General features: G+C 41.6%; 1 protein-coding gene across 1 annotated transcript; it reads left to right on the top strand.

Annotated features, from left to right (window-relative positions):
* Positions 1 to 3,721: 3,721 nt before the first annotated feature.
* On the top strand, positions 3,722 to 22,940 carry crkl (v-crk avian sarcoma virus CT10 oncogene homolog-like). Its single transcript, XM_080742434.1, has 3 exons — positions 3,722 to 4,842; positions 6,053 to 6,506; positions 19,656 to 22,940. The coding sequence occupies exons 1-3, from the start codon at positions 4,532 to 4,534 to the stop codon at positions 19,788 to 19,790; spliced, it is 900 nt and encodes a 299-aa protein (XP_080598560.1). The 5' UTR covers positions 3,722 to 4,531; the 3' UTR covers positions 19,791 to 22,940.
* Positions 22,941 to 23,164: the final 224 nt, after the last annotated feature.

Here is a 23,164-nt window from a genome sequence, read left to right as displayed (position 1 = left end):
TTCCGGGTGGTCCCCAGCTAAATGATGGAGAGTTGGTAACCAAATGGACACTTAGGCTATAGATCTTTAACTCTTGAAAGAGTAAAATGAAACCATTCGATATCATTTCACGCACTCAAGAGTTAAATTATTGTTTAACATCCGCACTACTTAATTTACAAGAAGTCTGCACAATTAAGAGAATGTAGAAGAATTGTTATTTTGATCAACGTTTGCCTGTTATCTCTCCTATGGTACCACATCAATACAGCATGGAATTGTGGACAAAATCTTATCCAACGATAACAAAATATTCTAAGTCTTGGGTCTGAGAGGCAAAGTCTCATCAAACGGTGGTCCGTGGCTCAAATGCCCAATAAATAACGGAACTTGATATGTAAAGGGTTGAAAACCACTGAGATATGGGATGGATAGGTTTGGGAGTACCAAAGTGATGTGCCACAGTTCATTCTTATTATGACAGTGAGGAAGTTTGACATGAACAGGAATTGAAAATAGGGAAATGTGTAATGATTGTTCACCGGAGGCCTGAAATAGTTGTCGACTGAACAAATGTGCGACTATAGCAGGGAGGCAGCAAGTCTTATATCCAGTGGTGGAAAAAAGTACTACGTTTCTTTACTTAAGTAAAAGTATCAATACTGCAATGTAGAAGTACTCTGTTAAAAGTAAAAGTGGAAATCAAAATTGACTTGAGTGAAAGTACAAAAGTATTGGCATCAAAATGTACTTAAAGTACCAAAAGTAAAAGTGCTCATTATGCAGAATGTCCCATTTCACAAGTTATCATATGTCTTAAATATTTTGAAAATGGCAGATTTAGATTGTAGATCAGCTATTTTCAATTTTAAATAGGGCTGAAGTGGTTTTGTAATAATTCAAATCTGCTTAGTAACTAGTAACTAAAGTTTTAAAATAATTCTAGTGGTGTAAAAAGTGCAATTTTTGCCTCTTGAGATGTAGTGGAGTAAAAGTATTGAAAATTGGAAATATTCCAGATAAGTCAAAGTATTTCAAAATTGTACATAAGTACAGTACTTGAGTACGTACTTAAAGTCACTCCTTATATCTGACTATAACACAGTTATTATGAATCCCCTTCTGTACACTGCACAATCCTGAGTGTTAATTTGCCTCTGAGGGAATACAACTACAACCAAATGGAACTTTAGGGATCCATTCAAATTGAACTATTCTGGTTTCAAATGCATAAATTCACACTGCGATTGTATGCATTTAATTAAATCCTATCATGATGTTAACTCAGGGTTTAACTGATGGCTCGTCCCAGAATCATAATACCATAGAATAACAGCAGACTTCATTATTATTATTATTATTGATGGTGTTGAAGGAGGGATATTAATATTATTATATTTAGTATATAGGTTAAACAGTAAGTATTTTAAGTGTTTAACCTATATTTTATGTTATTTTATGTGTTAAATAGTTCTATATTGTGAAATTTGTGATAGTAGTCATTACTACTCTAAGACCGTTGCAATTAGGCTACCTATAGACAGTACTTATAGAGAGTGTTTGTTCCGTAACAGGGGTCTCTCCAGCTCTATAGTAAACCGAAAATAACATTTTTAAGCCAGGAAAATGTCATCCTTTCGGGAGAGAGAACTCATACAAAACAGGATACAGGATAAACAAATTGGAAATGATGAAACTATGGGATGAGAAGAAGAAGACACATGTTGAATTGGAACATTAATTGAAGCTGGTGAATGATAATGGGTTCTCTCTCCTGATTGGATGAAATTGGTGACCCACCTGAACAACTTCTGTAAAGAGCTGGAGACCCCTGATACTGAACATGAACAAACACTATCTAAATTCAGAATATACAGTAGAGATTCAACTTTATAACCAAACACTTTTTGTAATGTAGGGCCTACATTCAATCTGAGTTCAATTTGATCTTTGTACACTCCGCAGCACTGAGCAGTTTATGATAAATGAAATGTTCATAGGTTTATCTCAGTCAGTAGCAGTTCACAATTGTGGGATACATCATCAATCAATCAATCAATCAATCAATCAATCAATCACTCACACATTCATAATGTGTCACATCACTGCAGTGCTTATGGCCGGGGCTGTGTCGCTGTCGCGGAAACGAACTGTCTCCACTTCAGTTGTCAGAGAGAGTCAGAGGCGTCAACTGGCAATCTTACCACCGTCATGGATTCACCTCAACCTGGTGTTTAGTAGTTTAGCCAATTGGCCACGTACTTCTACACAAAAGTTCAGATTTCAGAAATAAAGTGCTTACTGAAGGCTCACGGATGTCACAATATGGTACGCATAATCAGAATTACCTGTATCTTCCGTATTATTTAATAAGAAGCATTTTAATCCAGCAAAAGTGCTGTTTTAATAAGTAGGACTAAAGAGGACAAGCGTCTTAATTTTCCTGTATTTAAATTATCAGACAATAATCTAGAAGTCTGGAATAAAATCAAATACCTTGGTCACTTCATTACTGATCAAATGACTGATGATGATGATATCTTCAGACAGTGTAGAAAACTGTATGCTCAAGCAAACACTATTGCTCGTAAGTTCAGTCAATGTTCTACTAAAGTGAAAGTGTCATTGTTTAAGACATACTGTACACCACTCTATACTGCTCACCTTTGGTCTTCTTATAAGAAATCTAGTATGCATAGGCTGCAAGTTGCATATAACGATGCTATGAGGATACTCCTTAAAAAACCCAGAGGGGGCAGTGCTAGTGAGATGTTTGTCACTGCGGGAGTGAGGACTTTTAAAGCACTTTTAAGAAACTTAATGTTCAAATTCATGAAACGGTTGGATGTATCAACTAACGGCATCATTGTGGCACTTTCAAGCCCCCTTATGAGCAGTTCACGATACACATCCAGACTAAGGGTACACTGGTTAAAATGCCTGTGTGTTTTTCCTGTGGGCTAGGATATGTACTATTTATTTTTTACATCTTCTTATTGATTTTTTATTGCCTGTTGTGTTTCTTATATGCATGGATAAGTGTTTTTATGTCTTGTATTCTGTTCTATGGACCTGAGTCCGCTAATAATAATAAAGATTGAATCCGATCGGTCGCCATTTTTCTAAAAATGTTTTTATGTATCAAAGTGCAGTACACCTCCCTACCGGTGGGTTCGCTCAGTTGAAAGTAGCCGAGAAAATGTCGACGGATCGGATTAAAAGGCTTTTTATTAAACAATTTGGAAGATGCGGGTAGATCTGATTGAGCGTACCATATTGTGACACCCGTGTGCCTTTAAGTAAGACTTTATTCTTTTAAATCTGCGCGTTTGTGTAGACGTGCGTGGCAAATCGGCTTAACTGCTCAACATCACGTCGAGATCGATCCATGACACGACCGTCAAGTTTCAGGGCTAGCAAGGCGGGGTGCCGGGGAGTGACGTGCCGCTAGAAAGCAGGGAGCGCGCAGCAGCACACAGTAGACCTGCCCTCCCGTCGCCATTTTTCGGCTCTCGCACACTCCAGTGCACTGAGTCTGTCTGTGTGCGAAAAAAAAGAGAGGGGCCGGGCAAGAGAAACAAGGCAAATTACAAACAAACACAAAACTAATCGCAATCGTTTCACGGCGAGCCGGTATAACGGGCGACAGCGACACCCCCATTGTATGTATACCATGCTGTTGTAAGAAGTGTTCTCATGCATGCATGGGAGGGAGGTGACAAGCTTCGGTTGTGGATTTTTTTTTTTTTTTTTTTTTGTGAAGACGTGTTGCAGGCCGCCATTTTTGCTACTGCCTCAAAAAGTCTGCTGCTCCTCCGACTCAAGAAAGGGGACCTCTAAAAAAAACCCCGCACACATTTCCGTGACGTGCGTGCATTATAGGAAGACCGAGGAGATATAAAAGTAACGTTTTTCTTCTTGTTTGTTTGGCCGGGCCGCCTCCTCGCAACATTGTATCGACATGAGGATTCTTCTGGCGAGGCAGTGAGAGAAGGCAGCGTTTCCGTCCTCGTAGCTGACAGTAGGTTGGAGATAAATTGTGTTCTTTTAAAAAAAGGGGTTGGTTACTTTTTTTCTTTCTCGGAAGAAGGAACGAAAAGGGGAACATTGATTGATCGTTTGTTGCTTCGCCCCCATCGCTCGCTCGGTGTAGTTTCTGTTCACAAAAAAGGTTTTGGCTAAACGTTTTGGCTATAACAATTCAGCCCATTGACTTAAACTGGAGGGAATCGCATTATGTTTCAAAGTTGGATCCAGCTAGTCGCGGACTGTGTGTGAAACGGCCAGGTTGGTTGGTTGGGGTGTTTATTTGGCTGTGTCTCCGGGAGCCTGCAAGCTCTTTTGGCCAGAAATCAGTCGAGAGCCTCGGGGCGACGAATGCCCAGCCTTGGATTCTTTTTAAACATTCATTCACCCGGCCAATCCCCCCCTCCCCACCCCCCAACCATTGCTAGTGGTCTGCTTGCCTGATCACATAAAGACGTTTTAATTTATTGTTAAGTCTTATTCGTATTTTTTTTGTAGGCCTGTTTATTTATTCCGATCAAACATAATGTCAACCGCACGCTTTGACTCGTCCGATCGCTCCGCCTGGTATTTCGGACCCGTGTCGCGGCAGGAGGCACAGAATCGGTTACATGGACAGAGGCACGGCATGTTCCTGGTTCGAGACTCGTCGACCTGCCCGGGCGACTACGTGCTGTCGGTCTCCGAGAACTCCAAGGTGTCCCATTATATAATCAATTCCCTGCCGAGCAAGAGGTTCAAGATAGGAGACCAGGAGTTCGAGCACCTCCCCGCCCTCCTGGAGTTCTACAAGATCCACTACCTGGACACGACTACGTTGATAGAACCTGCTCCCAGGTATATGACACACACACACACACACACACACACACACACACACACACACACACACACACACACACACACACACACACACACTACATTCCCATGTTGGCAGTACAGTCCACAATGGCAACAAACAGTGCTGAAATAATCACCCCACACAGCCTTCAGTCAAGTGGCCTAGTTGTGTAGTAGTAGGGTAGTAGTAATTGACACAGGCCAGTGGGTTCCATCAGATTGCTGTAGACTAGTAACTTTTCTCAGAAGGGGTGGTACAGGATGCTGATGAGCTACCTATGTTGGGGGGAAAACCCACACACCAACCACCTGGTTAGAAACACAACTACTTTCCAGGCATGCAACCCTTAAGGATTTAGAGCAGGGGTCGTCAATGTTTTCAGGCCAAGGACCCCTTAGTTGAGAGAGAGATGAAGCAGGGACCCCCAAAACCTTTAAATAGTTTCCATTTAGTTCATTTAATCATTTGACACAATCGTCAGTGTATTTTGTATTCATATCAATTTGTGTTTTCAGATATTTAACCACTTGAACCGATCTACAAGCTCACCACGCCTCACAGCTTGTAGATCTGCTATTTTTGGCTAGCGTTCACAGAATATGGACACTAGGGTTCAAGTGGTTAATATAAAAAAGGAGCAAAGTTTCTATCACACAAAGATTTGGAGGCCCCCCTGGCCCTTGTAGTAACATCCTGCTGAATAGGCCAGGCAGTCATATTCAGTAATAATATAAATGAAATAAAATCTACTTGTTAAGTAAATTGGTTTATTTTGTGGCTTTTTTAAAATGAGTTGGTGTTCTAGCCTGTAACGCTTTGACATTGACTTGAAGTGTTCCAAAATCATATTTTTCCTTAGTCATTATATGTGCCGCTTGATTTAAAATTGTACATTTCATCCTTGGATTAAAGGCATGGATGTTTGAAGTTCAACACCAGATTCTGCTTGGTTAAATAGGCTACAAACATTCCTAGTTCTCCCTCAGAAGGCTCTCCTTTTGACAGATCTAAATTATGGCCACTGGATTAAATGTACTTTTATAAGTGGTAATAAAATATGCTTTAAAGAAGCTTCTCCTTGAATTCATAATCGACCCCCATCAATCCTCTTAATACACGCTTCAGTCTTCAGTCTAACATTTTTTATAATCCACCACTCAAGATTTCCTTCCCCTGCCTCATTACTGTGCATCTTGCTGCCCACAGATACCCAGTCACCGGTCCCATCCAGCCCATGGTCGGCTCAGAGGAGAACCTGGAGTACGTGCGGACTCTGTACGACTTCACCGGCAGCGACGCGGAGGACCTTCCATTCAAGAAGGGCGAGATCCTGATCATCCTGGAGAAGCCAGAGGAGCAGTGGTGGAGCGCCAAGAGCAAAGAGGGCCGCGTGGGCATGATCCCCGTGCCCTACGTGGAGAAGGTGGTGAGACCCGCCACCCACCCTGGTCAGCCCGCCCACGGCTCCCGGAACTCCAACAGCTACGGCATCCCGGAGCCGGCTCACGCATACGCTCAACCCCAGACCCCTTCTCCGCTGCCCCCTGGCACGCCCGGGGTCATCAGTCACATGGCGTCTGTGCAGAACGGCCCCGTCATGGCTAAGGCCATCCAGAAAAGAGTGCCCTGTGCCTACGACAAAACGGCTCTCGCTCTAGAGGTAATGAATGTCGTAATGAATATTCTGCTGTTGTACTTTTGTTTCTTTCTATCCCAGGTACCACTGTTCAGCTTTCTCTCTCCGAGATGGCAATAGAACACCTAGTATGTTGTTGTAGTTCTCCCCATGTTTGTTGATCAAGACTATTCGTTTGCATGTTTATATTGCACCATAAAGCATTTCTGTCATGGAAAGGAATATAGCTGGTAAGGATTACTATTTTTTAACAGCGTGGCTCTGCAGTAGTCGAGCCACCTATAAAAGGCCTGTCTGAGTCCGGAGCTAATCTTGCAAGTCGCTGGACCGGTTTGTACCAGGTCACCAATATTAAACTTAGATTTTAAAGTGGAAGTCAATGTGGCTCTGACCAGGCTGAAACCTTGCGAGAATGAGACAGGCAGCATAGATGACTGAAGTAAAATGGCTGGCCACGTCGTGAACCCACAGATCCACAGTGGAGCCACGCTGTTCCCATGTGGATCTCTGCATCCACTTGAGATTACATTGTTTAACTTAATCTGACTATCAAAATTGAGGGATTTTCAGGTATAAACTGATTAACATCAACTAGTGCAAAGCCTGTTGGGAACGCATGCCCCTTCAATTATGCAATAACCTTTGTAGCTATTGTCACGAATACTTGGCAGACACATGTATCCACAACTTTCCAACATCCCATCGTGCATTGCGCAGAATGTGCAGGCAGCTTCCGGCGCCGCAGCCGAGAGTGATCTACAAGCTCACAACGGTTGCATCTGCGACGCGACGTGAGCTTGTATGTCTGCTGTTAACCGGAAGTGTCCCGCAAATAATGCTACAGTAAATTCTCGCGGAAACAGGTGGATAGATACATGCATTTATAGATCGATTGCCACCAAATGGCTAAGAATGTTGCGATATGTGAGAACCACAGAAATCCATTTTGTTTACCACAACTAGTCTAGTTTTATCACCTGATGTTTTCAGCTCAAAAATAGATCAAAAATATTAATTCAGTGCAAATTGGTGTTGTGAGGCAGTTGTTCACATCAGTGTAAATTGCTGTTGTTAGGGAAATGATGTTGTTATGCATGATGTCAGCTGTGAAGGGGAGGGCTCTGTGTGAGAGAGGGCAAGAAAGCCTATTTCACCTATTTAACAGAAGTTAGAAACCTGAAAACATTGGTCTTTATGCAATATCCTTTGTGCATAACAGTGGTCTTGGGTTCCAGAGGGTACATGACCCGTTTACGGTTTCCCATAGCTTTGTTTAATTAGTTCGGCATTTGAACCGAAAACACACATGACAACTTCACATGTTTCCAGTTCAAAATAATGGCAAAAGAACTGTGAAATTGAAAAATTACTTCCAAGTCCTCTAAATGTAATGGTCCTGACCAGGTGGAGATGTCTTCCCCACCAGTAATAAACATTGCCCACTTGTTGGGATTCTTATTACAGGTCATCTCCAAAAAGACCCCAAGTGCAACTTGACAGTTGACCTTGCATAATGGGGTAATGGCCTTGTTAAACCTCGGTACCTGAGAATATTGTCATCCAAGTGATCAAGACTATCCATAAACAGAGCAATTACAGTTCAGAGGTTGCCTAGCAAACAACTAGCTGATCGAAGTGCCTCTCCATCCATCTGGGCTTTGGGATTTACAGTTGCAAATTGAGACATTAAATAACAAAGCCACTGTTTTCTACGCTATATTTTCCATGGTACTGTCACATGTTGTGACCTTTTGGGGATACGGTGACCATTACGAAATATAACAATGTAGTACTTACTGATTTATTCCACCTGTTTATATTGGAACAATCCACTTTGTTTTCTTTTGTGTATGTACTAAAAGAATAGATTTGAGACCTGGTGAATGAACCAACAGGACCATTTAAAACACAATATGTTTCCATTGTCCTTGTAAGGCAGAAGTAATTGGTAGAAAAATGATGAGTTAGGGCTGCAGCAGCATACTCCAGAATGCTTCGGCAGATCAATTAGATAAGTCATAGTGGAGGAAAATAACTTCCCACAGTGTGTATGTGGGTGTTTCAGACACTCGATGCACGCATGATTTATGTTATAACATTTCCGTAATCTGCCTGGCCCTGCAGCATACCCAACCATTAAAGTTCTCAGTTGCCACGACTGATTTCAGTCATTTGGATTCCATAGTAGCTAGCATGTCTGTTATGGAAGCATGTCGCACACCACGCACAACACGTTATGAGCTTGTGGATCGGCTATTTTCGGACGTTGGCCATTTTAAGATGAAAGAGTATTTGAAGTGGTCTAACTTGCAATAGAATAGATTAAAGTGTGTTTAGTTTGTGTTTGATTTCATAAAAGCAAAGGTTGAAGCCTCGCTCTGCAATTTATTCGACTGCTTGTATGACAACAGCAGGAACATAGGTTTAGCATGATAATACCTAAACATCACAATTCTAAATGTTGCGCCAACTGTTAAGAAAACGTCTCTAGTATCGGGGACTCGATTCATGCTGTTTCACAAATTTGCAGGTTACAATTTGGCCGTTTATTAATCCATGTGTACCATGGACAGTTCAGTTGTCTGAGGAGGTTAGGAGGTTGAAACCTCTATTATGTTCGCCCTTTGCTTGCGAGACATCACAATGTCTTGTGGGTGCGAAGATGGCGGCTGAGGCAGATCCTTGCACGGAATGAGCGGGTGCAGTGAGGGCATGTGGTGGTTGTTTGGGGCTGGCTGGGTGAGAGGGACTTGTGTCCTCTGACTGCTCTGAGTGACTACAAACACAACCAGTTGGCACACACTTTACGGATGGCAGTGGCTCAGCGGTAGAGTGGCCGCTTGGCAACCATAAGGTTCCCAGTTCGATACCGGGCTCCCCCAGAGCTCACCGCGACTCAAAAAGTACGAGTCGAAAAGTCGAAAAATATATATATTTTTTTATTTTTCAAAAGTTTTTCCCCCAAAAAAGGTTTTAATCGTTCAAAAACGTTATAAGCGTTAATGTTTTCCATATGTGAGAGGACCGTGTGTGTGTGTGTGTGTGTGTGTCTGTCTGTGTCGGAGACGAGTGCATGCCGCCTGCATGTGTTGTGCATTCGCATGCATGCGGCGCTAGTCAGGTCCGCGGACTACTGGTTGAGAAACACTGCTGGACCGTGCTGATGTGCGCGTCATAGCAGTGCGCGCTGACTTGCCTGACTGTATCTCTATGGACTGGATGCTTTTGTTTACCTCCTGTCTCTGCATGCACGCTTGACACGAAAGCTCGCTTGTTAATGGCAGCGTCGCCGTTGTGTGCGATGATCACAAACCACACTACTCGTCGTTAACGTTATTGCGACACACCGGGGATATATGAGAGCGAGCGGTCAGCGCTCCCGCACGTTCCATGGACTTATTGTCACTCCGCTTCTAGTCTCTAGAGAACAGACTCCATGCTAACAAGGAAGAGCAATTATGTATTATCATTATTATTAGGGCTTTGATGCAAGTTCTGATGGGTGCAGCATACGTTGTGTTGTTTAAAGTAATGCGCCGTTGTGCTGCTCTCCTCTCAGCTGCTGCTTAGCGAAAAAAAAAAGTGAAAAAAGTCGATCGACGCGTCGATTTTCGGCCGCGACGCGTCGATTCGCCAATAATGCGTCGATTAACATCCCTAGTTTTGTTCCCCTTTTAAAATTGATTGTCAGTTCAGTTCAAGACACTATGTTGATATATCACACTACAGAGCAATAATCCTACCCAAGTCAGTCTAGATGGATATCTTTTGTTTAGCCACAGAAAGGCATGTCTGTTATGAATATGTAGCATCTCCTTTCTGCGTCTTTCCCTGTGCATTAAGGGAGAAAGAACATTTTTATATTTCAGCTTCAAGTCAGTTGTTTAAGTCAAGGAATTATTATTACACGGGCTATTTGTAAACCATGCAAAACGGATTTATTGAGTTGTGAACCGCCCAATTTATATTGACGTTTGAGGCAGGTAACCTGGCACATAATGATTTGGTCATCACGGCTACTGTTGTTGGCAAGTCTGGTTGTTAATACACAATGCCATCGTCATTCAAAACAACCCTAGTAACGGGTTAACCAAATAAATTCATAGCAAAGCATTGAGCAGACACTGTTATTTCCGTGTGTTGTCACTGCGCTTGTATCCTACTGGCTCACCTGCCTCCCCACCGGGAGGACACAGAGCTTTCGTGCTACTCCTCCAACTAGGGGTGGGCGATATGGTGATAATTATCGTTGAGACAATACAATGTCTCCACGATATGCCTTTTCAGAGGTATCGTACATATCGTGATACAATTGAGGGAGCCTTGTAAAAAATCCTGTTTAATCGTTTAAACTTTAAAATGTCAAGGTCTCCACTTAACTCTGACAGTATACAAATGAAACCAAATGGACCTGTAAGGGTCCATTTGGTTTCATTTGTACACTGTCAGAGTTACATACTTGTAAAGTTCAATTTAGACCTCCCAAAAGGAACCCAAAGAGTCTAGTTTTTGTCAAGTAACTTGAAAAATAACCATTAAAACCAACGTGATAAAGAATCGTGATGAAATCGTGTATCGTGATACAGCTTGGGAAAATATCGTGATATTGTATTTTTCCATATCGCCCACCCCTACCTCCAACCCAACACTCCCCGCAGACGGGTGCCGCCCCAGCTCGTAGGAGTATGTGCAGTGACTTAATGTCACCCTCCTCACCCCCAAACACGGGCCAATTGTGTTCGTATGCACTGCGGTGGATTCGAACCCCCAGACTCTGCGGTGGAGGGCAGCTACTATTTTACCACGGTGCCAAGCACCCCAGTGTGCCTATTTTCACTGAATGAAAAAACAATAATAGTAACCTTATTGATATAGCAAACATGGAGTTACAAACGGCGAAAACACACACAAGAACAGGAGTGATTGCAATACCCTTGTTCTGAACTAAGCTGCGCATGTATAACAACCCCCTTTCCATGACGACAAAACACGTTCTTACGTGCTATGGGATCCATACCTTTGGAACCCGTCTTTGAGAACCACTGATATTGTGCACAGTGAAACTGAGCTGCAAAAAAAAAAAAAAAGTGTTATGTAAACTAACGACACATTTTTTTTTTTCTAGAAAAAGTTTTTCTAGTGAAAACTGGAAATGTGTTCAGTTGATTTAACTTCTAGGTACACATCTGTTGCAAAAAAACAATGCTTTGCCCAGTTGTAATTTCATCTATTACCGAGCACCACATTTTTATGGCAATAATTGTTAACTCATACAGTGCCACCGGCCACAAGGGGCGCTAGAGTGCCAGAAATGTCTCTATAGACCTTCGCTCTAGCTTCCGTCGACACTGTCCTAAGTGCCTTGGGATTTCACTCCAGCCAATGCTATGGGTGACGAGAGGAGGAAGCTAGCTGACACGTAGCCAAAATGCTAACCCATTTAGAAGCCCGATCTAAAGCTATTTCAGTCACAAAAAACTTTTTCTTTGGGTCTGGGAACACAATCCGGAGAAAATCCTGTCTAAAGATGTGATTTATTATTGGAGTGGGCGGCGCGATGCGGCCGTTAGCGCGACTACGGCCCGTGTATGGCCGAGTGTTGGCCTGGACCATGGATGGACGTTTAGACCGGGGCTTCGTTGAGGCCTCCGATTAAATAATTAATTTTATTAAATATCCCGAACTAAAATGGTTTAAAAACTTTATTTTAAACCATTTTCAATGGAATAAATCGTCGGACCATCTAGCGTCTCTCGTTGGCTAGCGCTGGACGAGCAAGGACCACCCACGTTGCTCCAAGCAGCTCGGGGTAAGTAAAATAGCAAATAAAATATTGTATTGGATTGAAATAAAGCCGAACTTGTTCGGGATAGGCACTTATAGGGTTAAGAAAAAATAAGTGGTGAATAATTCTTTGCCTATCTGTTCTCTCCTTCACTCCCTCTGTCCCTTTGCAGACGAATAATATAGACTTCTTTAGTCAGTCTGTTGATTTCTTTTTTTTCTTTTTTGAGGAAATGTAAAGTAGTCAGCTTTTTGTCTGGGTAGAAATGCTGAGTAATCGGGGGCAGGCTTGTCGGAGCTTTCTGGAAGTGTGTGTGCTATTTGTCAAACTCATCCCAAGGGTCACGGCTAAAGGACAGCAGCAGCTAAACTGCAGTAGCTCATGTACAATGTGCCAATCTGGCAGCATAATGGCACTGCAAGTAGGTCCACAAACTCCACAACTATCCATTATTTTCTTGGCGATTATGCTATTGACTGCTTTTTCCATAATCAAATATTCAAGAAGCATGTTTTTATTTTATTTTATATGCTATATTTTTTTGTTTTTGTATATCATGTCATGCAAAAATAGCAAAAAGAAAACCATGTATGGCACCAACCTGCTCACTCGGAGCAACTAGGGGCTCAGAGTCTTGCTCAAGGACTCTTCGACACTCACTCTGGGGGAGCCTGGGATCGAACTGGGAACCCTCTGTGTTTTAAGACGACTACTCTACCCCTGAGCCACTGCCTTTAATGACATACCCAAAATAGGGATCAGTTATTAATCGATTGTTATCAACCTTTTATTAATGTTTATCTTTTATAATCGTTATTCAGGGAGCATGACTTGGATGCTATAATCATTTAGTTATTTGAGGGGTCACTGTTCAATTCAATGGGAGCAGGGATACATTGATGTCACACCTACATTGATGACCTAAATGAAAACTAGGACTTTCTGTTTGGCCAATGGTGCAACCCAAGTGGTGCAATTCTCTCATGACAGTGGGTACAGAGTTGATTTTGGAGACCACCTGGCTGTTCCTCTAGCCAAAATGACAACTTTGTGCACAAGATCTCAGAATATGACCGGTTGCAGGACAAACCCTGCTGATTTTGGTAACATGGCCAGATTGGCCTCTAGCTGAAATCTTGTAAAGGCACGTAGCTTTTAACTATGGTGCTGTACTACTGTATCCTTTTAACGTTTTTGGAAACTTTGATGCAGTGCAATCTCACAGATTTAATGAAATTAAAGTTGTAGCTTGGGTTGGTTGCCATTAGGGCTGCATCATCTACAGCCCTACAATCAATTGCAAAAATATGTTCCATTAGTGATGTGGCTACGGCTTAATCCTAGATTAAAATTGGCTAATGGGAGGGTAGAGTGTGTTTAATAATAGTGATTCGACCAAAGTTATTTCAGTAATTTCTGTGTAGAGTATATTGAAGTTACTTGTTAGTTTTGCCCTATGCAATTGTTGTTTACAAAGCTTGCGGAAATGGAAATGTAGTTTTCATTTAAAATATGTTTCAAAGTCAAATGCAGTTATTTGTACAACAATGTATTTGTTGTAAGTCAACCAAAATGTCATGATGGTGACAGCCCTAGTTTCCATGAGATCATTGAAGGTAGGCTCTCAGGAGACCATATGCTTGGATGATGATGCAAACATCCGTGGCACGTTTCCTGTTGTGACGCATGTGTGCACAGAGCTAAAACCGGGAGGAACGGTTTACCCTATTAGCTTGGGATGCTTCTTTCCTTTCGTAATGCACTTCATAAACCACTAGAATGGTGGGTCGAGGACTCACCACCACTAGACAGGAGGTAATTTGTTCAAATCTAGCATGTGGAATTCGAACTGATGTGAGCTGCACAGCAACATCCTGAGTTTCAATTTAGCTCTGAAAGTGGGTCCATCTCTACACTTAAATGAACAAATAATTTGTATATTTTCAAAATGAAATCTCATTGGATTTCCTCACATCGCCTCACACTCAAATTTCCCCTAGCCGCTTGGTTAGCTGTAGACTGAGAGATTGACTTCTAAAGAAACCCCTAACCACATGTTCTTTCAGTTGGCGTCAGCCTGTACGTCGTCCACAAACCCACAGTGGGTAGCGTAACTCTGTAGGACTTCCCCCACCGTTTGAATGTACACAACTCACACATCGTTTGCCTCATAGCATAAGTCATACTGTATATAAGTAACTTAAAGTACAACTTTAGTTTTTTACAACAAGGGTTCATATTTAGACACATATTTAGCCACTTGTACGCATGCCCCCATGCGCCCCCATGCTGCGTACGCATGCCCCACATTTTAGCACAGTAAACGCGATAAAATAATAGAACGAAGCAAATTAAAACATTTTAACACTCACTTTTTCTTTTCTCTAATTACAATCTAAAACTTAGTCACTTAGGCAAATTTATTTTTTTACTCATAATTTCCAAAGTCATGTTTATCTGCCCAACTCTACTCTCCTAATACTGCTGATTCATCTTGCCTTGTTGCCAATGTTCTCAAGCTATCCGAATGCTTGTTACAAAAAAGTTGACTTAAAAGAACTTTCTGCCAGGGTCATTTTGGAATGTAACAATCGTTCTGATGCTGAAGACATGGGCAATAAGACACAATGAAACTGCAAATGACAAGATGACAGTGAAGTGACTATTTAAGGACTTTTTTTGACCTGAATACCTTTTTTAAGGTATTCAGGTCAACCGAGAAAGAAAAAAAATATATACCATTACTGCTTCAAACAGAAACATTGGCCAAATTGTCAACTAATGTAGGAAAGAAAAATTGTGAAAATAGACGATCTACAAGTGAGTTTTGTAGATCTGTTATTTTCACTATGTATCTGTGGAACACAGTCAACAATCCTACAATTCCAAGTGCTTGTCAAGGTAGTGTGTCCCCAGTTAACATATCGTCGTTGTCAGGTGGAAACCTTGTACGTCCAAAACCGTTCGTTTTTATGATTTATAAAAATTAACTAAACTAGTGAAAACAGCCGATCTACAAGCACACAACGTTGTAGATGCTTGTAGATCTGCAAGCATCTACTTGTAGATGCTTGTAGATCTGCTGTTTTCACTACTTTTGTGCGACGGCCTTGTCTGATGAAGCAGGGCTTTACTTCGTGAAAAAACGTACACATTTGCAGGGTTTCCTGCAGGAAAAAGTCTTGACCAGGGTTCGCGCGTGCGCCGAAAATTTTTGATAATTAATTAATTAATTCGAGTAATTAATTCACTTCATTTTTAATATTAATTCTTATTTTTGCCCTATAAAAACACATGAATGTGCCCACAATTCGTGCACAGATGATGCACTATGCATGTACACTCTTTTCACAGCTTTCAAACAAAAAAATCCGCTTGGAAATCCGTTCAGGCATTCAGGAGATACCAGCCCTTATGTTTTCTTCAAATGTAAACAAACATGGCTGCCATGTTTGAAAGATAGGGTTGGTATGGGGGTTAAACATGCAATTTCGTGATCGCGATCATGCCTAGTACATTGTTGGAGGTCCAAAAAGTTTTTTTGAAAAAAAGAATTTTTGAAAAAAAAAAAAAAAAAATTTTTTTTTTTTTTTTTTTTTAGACCCTTGGGGGGGCGGGGGGGTTTTCTGGCCGGGCGGGGCGCCTGGCCTGTAAAGTGCTGCAGGAAACCCTGATTTGAAACTTGGAGATACGAGGTTTCTGCCCGACAGTGACGATATGATTATTTTGGGGTGTCACGGCCTCAAAAGGTTGAGAACCGCCGGTGCAGCTCACACTTCTCCCCATCTCTTTCATGTGTTTGCGATGTTGTGGGTAACGCGTTAACCACGCAAACCCTGCCACCTCAGTTCTGGGCTAGGGCTGTCACGATTATGACATTTTACATGACGATTAATTGTCACTCAAATTATTGCGATTAACTATTTAATTGTGTTTTTGTCGTTGACAATTACATTTCTGTTTGGCTTTTAGGCTTTGAAGTTGCACATGGTAGATATGACACATAACCTAAATATACAAAGAAATTACTGACATATTTGACAACTTTATACTTAAAAAAGAACATTGATAGTGGAAATAGCCGATCAAGCTCACAATGCGACGTGTTGTGAGCTTGTAGATCTGCTATTTCCACTATTTTTTACTTAAAAAAATTATATATATATGATCTTTTTCAACATGGAAACGATAATGAAAAATAATCATGATTATGTAAAATAATTGCGATTAAACGATTATGTAATAATTGTGACAGCCCTATTCTGGGCACGTCATAATAAGGCAAACCTTTAGGAGAAGATCGCTTGCTTTGTCACGTAATGCATTACTTTCAGAAGCTGTTCTTTATAGTTTTGTGTGCTTAATTTGAGGCTGCTTTATTTGAGGGTTTTCTGTGACACGAACGTTATCTAACGTTACTTGGCACAGAAAGTTTTGTTCCATAATACTTATATTTGAAAGTAACTATCTATTTTAATCTATATATTTCCCCAACAGTGTCTTTCTCTGTGGCTCAGAGCAGATCATGGCCTAAAGCCAAAACCCTGCGTTGTAAAAGCGTGGGCTTTAGGGCTTTAGGAAGCATAAGCTCAAATTAATTATTTATTTGACATATGAAAGAGGCTATTTCCAACTAGAAAAGTCAAGATATCCCAAAAGAGTTTGATATGTAGGCCGTTTGGGCCTGAACTTAGCTTTCTGCATAAGGTAAGCTTGATCAGGCAAGGCTAAATGTAATTTATCACAGTAATTCACATAGTTTTGTTGTTGCATGTTAGCGTTGATCATACAGTACCTATACTGTACAACCTACCCTCCCTCACTGACTACCATTCTTCTAATGTGCAAATAATACTTAAAAAAAAAGGCCTTCATTTTCTGTGGGGATTTGACAAATTAATGTGAAGAATCTGAACAATGCAATTTCTTCGTCATGTGTATCTGAACTATTAATTGTATAGCCCTTACAAAGCACTCTTACCTTCATATTCTTCATCAAAACTATATTTGTGTGGATCACATACATGCTGGCTTCCTCCGACCTTTGACACACTTATCTAATCTCTTTGTGATAATAAATATTGTCACGCCGAGTTCATCATACTTCCTCCACCAGACCTGTTCCACATAGACACACATTATGCCTGTAGCTTAATTTATACTACACTGTAAGACGCGGTTATGAGTAAAGTTGGCGAGTTGTGAGCTTGTGTATCAGCTATTCTCAGTATTCCACACCATCGTATGATGTAATATAACCACTTAAACCCTACCCGGGGTCCCGCCAGGGCTTTATAGTAGGTCTCCTAACAGAAAATGGCCTCTACAAGCTCGCAGAGTGTCGCAAGCTTTTGGATGGGCTACTCTCACCATCAAAAAAGAAGAGAGAAAAAAAAAACGTTATCCCCAGAATGGGGACGCTGGGGTTCATATAGTTAATGGTCTTCTCCCCTGTTTCAGAAAGGGACAAAGGATTATCGTCACAGATAAAGAATGTCCTTGAAGCTTCGGCTCTGTTCTGAACTTTAAGCTACAAATAGCGTGTCCTCCGCATTCAGGTTTTAATCACGTTCTATGGTGATGCCAGTATTTCTCTTGTTTAATCCTGATAAAGAGCATATGGTCCAAACAGATTGTGGTCACACACCCAGTGTCGCAAAGCGTCCGCGCAAAGTCGACATTCTCCTCATCTGACAGCTGTTTCAATGTGTGACGTGAAATGGAAATCTTACAGATGACTTGTTGTTGGAACGCATCCTGGCAGGATGTTGGCGATTAAAGTTTAGATGGAGGTGAAGTGTACATAGATACTGATACCTATTGATTTGATTAGTGCAGACGGTGCACATAGAAGGAGAATGGTTAGGCCTGAGATTATTAAATGCTTTAACCAGTGAAAAATAGCAGATATACAAGCTCATAGCGCGGCACCGAGTGCCGCGCTATGAGCTTGTAAATCTGCTATTTTTGAAAAAGTCGTGAAAATGTGTGCAAATCTTTGAATATATGTTTTTTCAAAGCGAACGTTTGTAACTAAAATTTTGCTTCTGGGTCGTCCCTGGAAGTAAATATTTTGAGATGGGGGTCCGTGGCCAAATACATATCATTTTGGGGTTCATTCACATGAAAAGGTTTGAGAACCACTGACATAATAGTCTCTCAAGAACAGACTAAAAGGACTTTTTTCTTTGACGATGGCTAGCCAGATTGCTGACATAGAAACATAGTTTTTTTTTTAAACTTAGAAGGATTCAAAAGACACTTATAGAATCGGGTCAAAATTCAAATTTTCACGATTTAAAAAAGATCTACAAGCTTGTATAGCTGCTATTTTTCAATAGTTAAAGCATAAAATAATGATACACAATGTGTACCATAATGAAGTTAATGAAGTTAAGGGAAGGGAAGGTGTTCAGTTCACCTTCCCTGAACTGAAGTAGCCTCAACAATACATATTATTTGTTACCTGCTGGTTGTTCAGTTGCTCTCAATTACTCTTAGCTACTGAACCTCTTCACCTTGTTTAGAGCCAGGTGCACACAGCACTTGACTATAGTAGCACAAGAGACACCAATATCAGAGCCTATGTATGTTAACAGTATTATTTTGTATGTGTGATCCTGAATGACCCTGACTTCAGTTCCATACAACTAAAACCAAAAGTAATGTAATTTTATCATTTGGATCTGTCATCTGTATAGAAAATAAGCTTTTAGAAGGTCGAGCCAATGACCCTTTTTTAAGGGTCATGAAAAGAAATGTTATCGTGGTTGGTTACCATAATCTTCGTGAAAGTATAGTTTAAGTGTGGAACTGCGTTAAAATAATGAAAACATTTGAAGAAGAGTTTATGAGGCTCTTATTGGAATTTTGTATATTTTTTAATATATATTTTAAACTCTTGTTTCACAGTTGAGTTTTTTTTTATTTACCATAGGGTATATGGTACTCCCAATATGCTTCTGCTGTAGCTGTATTATTTGACATAATCACAATTATTTTGTCTTAATCGTCATAATCATTTCCATGTTGAAAGTTTTCAACATTTAAAAAAATTGCGGAATGGCAGATCTGCAAGCTTGTAGATCGTCTATTTCCACTATCAATGTCCTTTTTAAAGTATAAAGTTGTCAAATATGTCAGCAATTTCTTTGTATATTTAGGTTATGTGTCATATTCTGCCATGTGCAACTTCGAAGTCTACAAGCCTGACAGAAATGTAAAATTGTCAACGACAAAAAAACACAATTAAATCGTTAATCGCAATTATTTGAGTGACAATTAACGGTCACGTTTAATCGCAGTTATTTGAGTGACACTGTCACGTAAAATGTCATAATCGTGACAGCCCTAGTGACTGACTGTGTCCCTTGTCCTCCTCTCCTCAGGTCGGCGATATTGTCACGGTTTTGCAAAGGAACATGAGCGGTCAGTGGGAGGGAGAGGTGAACGGCCGACGGGGTCTGTTCCCCTTCACCCATGTCAAAATACTGGACCCCCAGAACCCAGACGAGAGTGACTGACCTGGACCTGAACCTCTCTCCAGTGTGTGTCGACCTACACCCCAACCTGCTGGCTGTTAACCGCCCCGCCGCCACAGTCACCACGGTTACGTGCTTGCCTGCTTGGGGGGGCTGTACCACGATAATGCCCCTCTTATATTGTCCCGCCAACCATCGCGAGGCTTTCTGACTGTTTACAGCATTGGACTTTGGTTCCCAACTAAAACCTGACCGTCACCTCTCCCTCGGTACCCTCTCCTTCATCCTGGTTCTAGGCTGGGCAGTGTTTTTTTTTTTTTTTTTTTTTGCCTTAGTGTCCTTCCATTTCCAGATCATTGGGCATTGTGTGTCTGTGTGTGCGCGCGTGCTCGTGTGTGTGTGTGTGTGTGTGTGTGTGTGTGTGTGTGTGTGTGGTAGGTACATACCTTCATCGTGGATCTTGCCACATGGCATCACAACCCGGATTTTTTTTCATTGCATTTTACATTTGAGGGGATTTTGAAAGCTTTGGTGTGATTTTGTGTTGTTGGTTTTTGAGGATTTCTTTTGAACGACAAACTGTGGAAAAAGGCAATATCCCTTTAGACTAAGGATACCACTGAGGCAACGAGGAGCTAATCAGCCTGTGTCAACTGTTATTTCTCTAAACAATCGAGTCACTGTTCTACTTAAAATATTGCCACACGCATGCACACGTTTTACTTGGCTGTGAGGTATTCAGGTCAACCGAGTTTAATGTCTGCGTGTTGCATGACTGACAGAAACGGACTTGGGCCGGAGAGGAGGCTGAAGAGGGGCGGTGCGCCATAATGGACTTGGCATCATCAGAGCGCTGTTTCTCTACGTCAGTTTCCGGGGACCACCGTGGGTCCAAATGGATTCTTACAGGTCTGTAACTCTGAGAAATGGATAACGCAACCATTGTCTTTGACATTGCCTCAATCTACACTGTTAATTTAACTCTGTGGGTGTACAAACAGAACCCTTTACAGGTCCATTTGGTTCCGTTTGTACAAACTCACCCAGTACCCCTGGTGGTACCCGGACTGGACGTTGGGAACCTGTCATAGAGCCTATCCAATCACCGCCCCTGAAACAAGACTTCATTGTCCTATTTATCTCTTCCCAAGACGGTATGTGAAACGGTCGCTATGTGATTTCATCTTTGTATTATTTGTGCCATATGATCAGCAGTGCAGATGGAAGTTTTATTTAAAATGTTCCCCTTCTGTCAGCAAGCAGAAGTATAGTAGACTGGACCACTTCAAAGTGGAATGAACACTCAAGATGAACCATTTTTGGGCGCTTGGCTATGTCTACACATTCGCCAATAAGAACATGGCTTGGAGCTCAATATGCTTTTGGTTCCGGAGTGCTGCAAGTCAACAAAGATGACAATACATTTGGACTTCTTGCACACACAAGAAGATGCTATGCTTCAAGCAGTTATTCAATAATCTGTAAGCAGCGGCGATAGTCATGACACGGCCTCCCGCAAGCCTCTATTTAGCGCTGCTAGCTTATATTAACAGGTGCCTAGTGGACGCGGTGAGGGGCTAACGCTTGATTTATATTGTCGCACACCGAAAAAACGACATTGCAGAATTGCTATATTTGGTGCACGTGACCGTCGTACGACGAAGTATAAATCGGGCTTAGTGGGATTTCACACATTGTACACCCCTGGCGTCCACTGGTTTAGGTCGGGGGGAGGAGGAGGGCAAAGGTTGAAGCCGGCTAATGAGATCCCGTCATCCCATGTTTTCAAAAGAATGCGTTTTTTTTTCCCACACACGAGGTCCTACCCTTTGACAGTGATGTCACTGCTCTCAGTCGTGTGACTTTGATATGCCAGAGTCTGATGTCTGAGAGATTTTATACAAACGTTTTTAATTGATATTCCCGCACACCACGGCGAAGTTTCAAGCTTTTCCATTCATACTCGTTTAGAAAAGATTGGATCGTCTGCATTATTTGGGCGCAGAAGATAGAACAGCATGTGCGGATATGCATCCCCATGGTCTCTGCTGCACTGTAAACATGGCTAAAAGAACACTGAGGGTTCTACTGTGTGAGGGGCCGTCCATGCTAATAATGTGAGCATCCACACTGATGAGTGATGGCATTCTGTATACATTGAACTTGTATAAGTTGAACAAACGCCCTATACATTTGGATGGATTCGACTGGGTGTCAGTGTTCGGCTGTTCGCTGATCAAATCGCTCTGAAAAGTGATATCGGTTCACCGCTGTCATCATAGTCGGTGTGAACTCTGCAATCACTTAAATGATTTTTAGAACAATATATTTATAGCTCGCTCTTGGTGTGGATGGCCCTTTAACCCTTGAACCCCATCACTTGCCCTGATTCTTGTCTTGTTTAATGCTTTCCTTTCGAGGCCTTGCTCAGTCTTTCATTCAGTCAATACCATTGACCATATCCACACACCGGCCATTTCACTATTACGTCATACTGGTGGTGGTGGTGGGGGTGTTGGCTGGTTTATGATGAGTATTATGTAAGAGTAAAATGGTGGGCTTGTGAATAGGGGCAAATGTTAAGCCTTCAGTCGCATCCCTTTTTTTTCTTTTTTGGGGGGGAGGGGGCTGGCTATAGGGTTCTGTTCTTTTTTTGCCAGCTGTTGATTCAAGCATTTCTGTTGAAATAAAACTGTTGGATAAATGAACGTTGACCGAAAAGGTGACTTTTTCAAAAGGGAAACAAATGCCTGCTGGTTGCCTCTGTGCATGACCTCTTGGTCTGGGGGGAGACGATGGTTCTTCCTGGCCAAATGCTGCTTTATGTCATTTCTTATTTCCGTATTAAAATGAAAGTTTGACCTGTTCTAAATGCCACCTGGTCTGTGAAATCGAAACAGTCTGGGGTTTATTTTTTTTCTTGTCAACCCTCACTCAAACCCCACTAATTAAGCAATACACCCAGGCTATTTGGCTCTCGAGGTGGACTGCTACCTTCATGCTTCAGATTTGTTTTGTAAAGGCATTAACAGTATTACAGTGCTCTTTGTCTTTTTCTCATGTCCTAGGAAAGCCTCTGTGTTGTCTTTTACTTAAGAATGGAAAAAAAAATGTGCCTTTTTATTTTCTTATACCATTTACATGTGTTAATATTTCCCATGGTTAACACCCGTGCTGGTATGGACCCTTTATGTACAGAACCGAGTAAATAAAATTTACGTCTACTTCTTTAAAGTTGCTCTGGCCTGGTAATGTTATTTAGGCTGGTGGTGTGAAGCGCCGTCTTCTCTGCGTGCTTGTCGTGTTCTGCGCGGTGCGCAGACGGCGGGGTGGGAGGGTGAGAACATGTTGGAACGAGACAGCCATCCGAGCGTGTGTAAGCCTGATCCGAAAATAGCTGATCTTCAAGCTCTCGA

Source organism: Nannobrachium achirus (genome assembly GCF_963921795.1).
Source record: "Nannobrachium achirus genome assembly, chromosome: 15".
NCBI lineage: Eukaryota > Metazoa > Chordata > Actinopteri > Myctophiformes > Myctophidae > Nannobrachium > Nannobrachium achirus.
Note: the sequence above shows the minus strand (reverse complement) of the source record. Positions and strands in the feature narration are given on the sequence as shown.

What these genes read in the sequence shown, in the direction of transcription:
- crkl (XM_080742434.1), top strand. Translation starts at nt 4,532, where the DNA reads ATGTCAACCGCACGCTTTGACTCGTCCGATCGCTCCGCCTGGTATTTC. An exon ending in TTGATAGAACCTGCTCCCAG is followed by an intron (nt 4,843 to 6,052) that starts GTATATGACACA and finishes TGCTGCCCACAG; the next exon opens with ATACCCAGTCACCGGTCCCA. An exon ending in AAACGGCTCTCGCTCTAGAG is followed by an intron (nt 6,507 to 19,655) that starts GTAATGAATGTC and finishes TCCTCTCCTCAG; the next exon opens with GTCGGCGATATTGTCACGGT.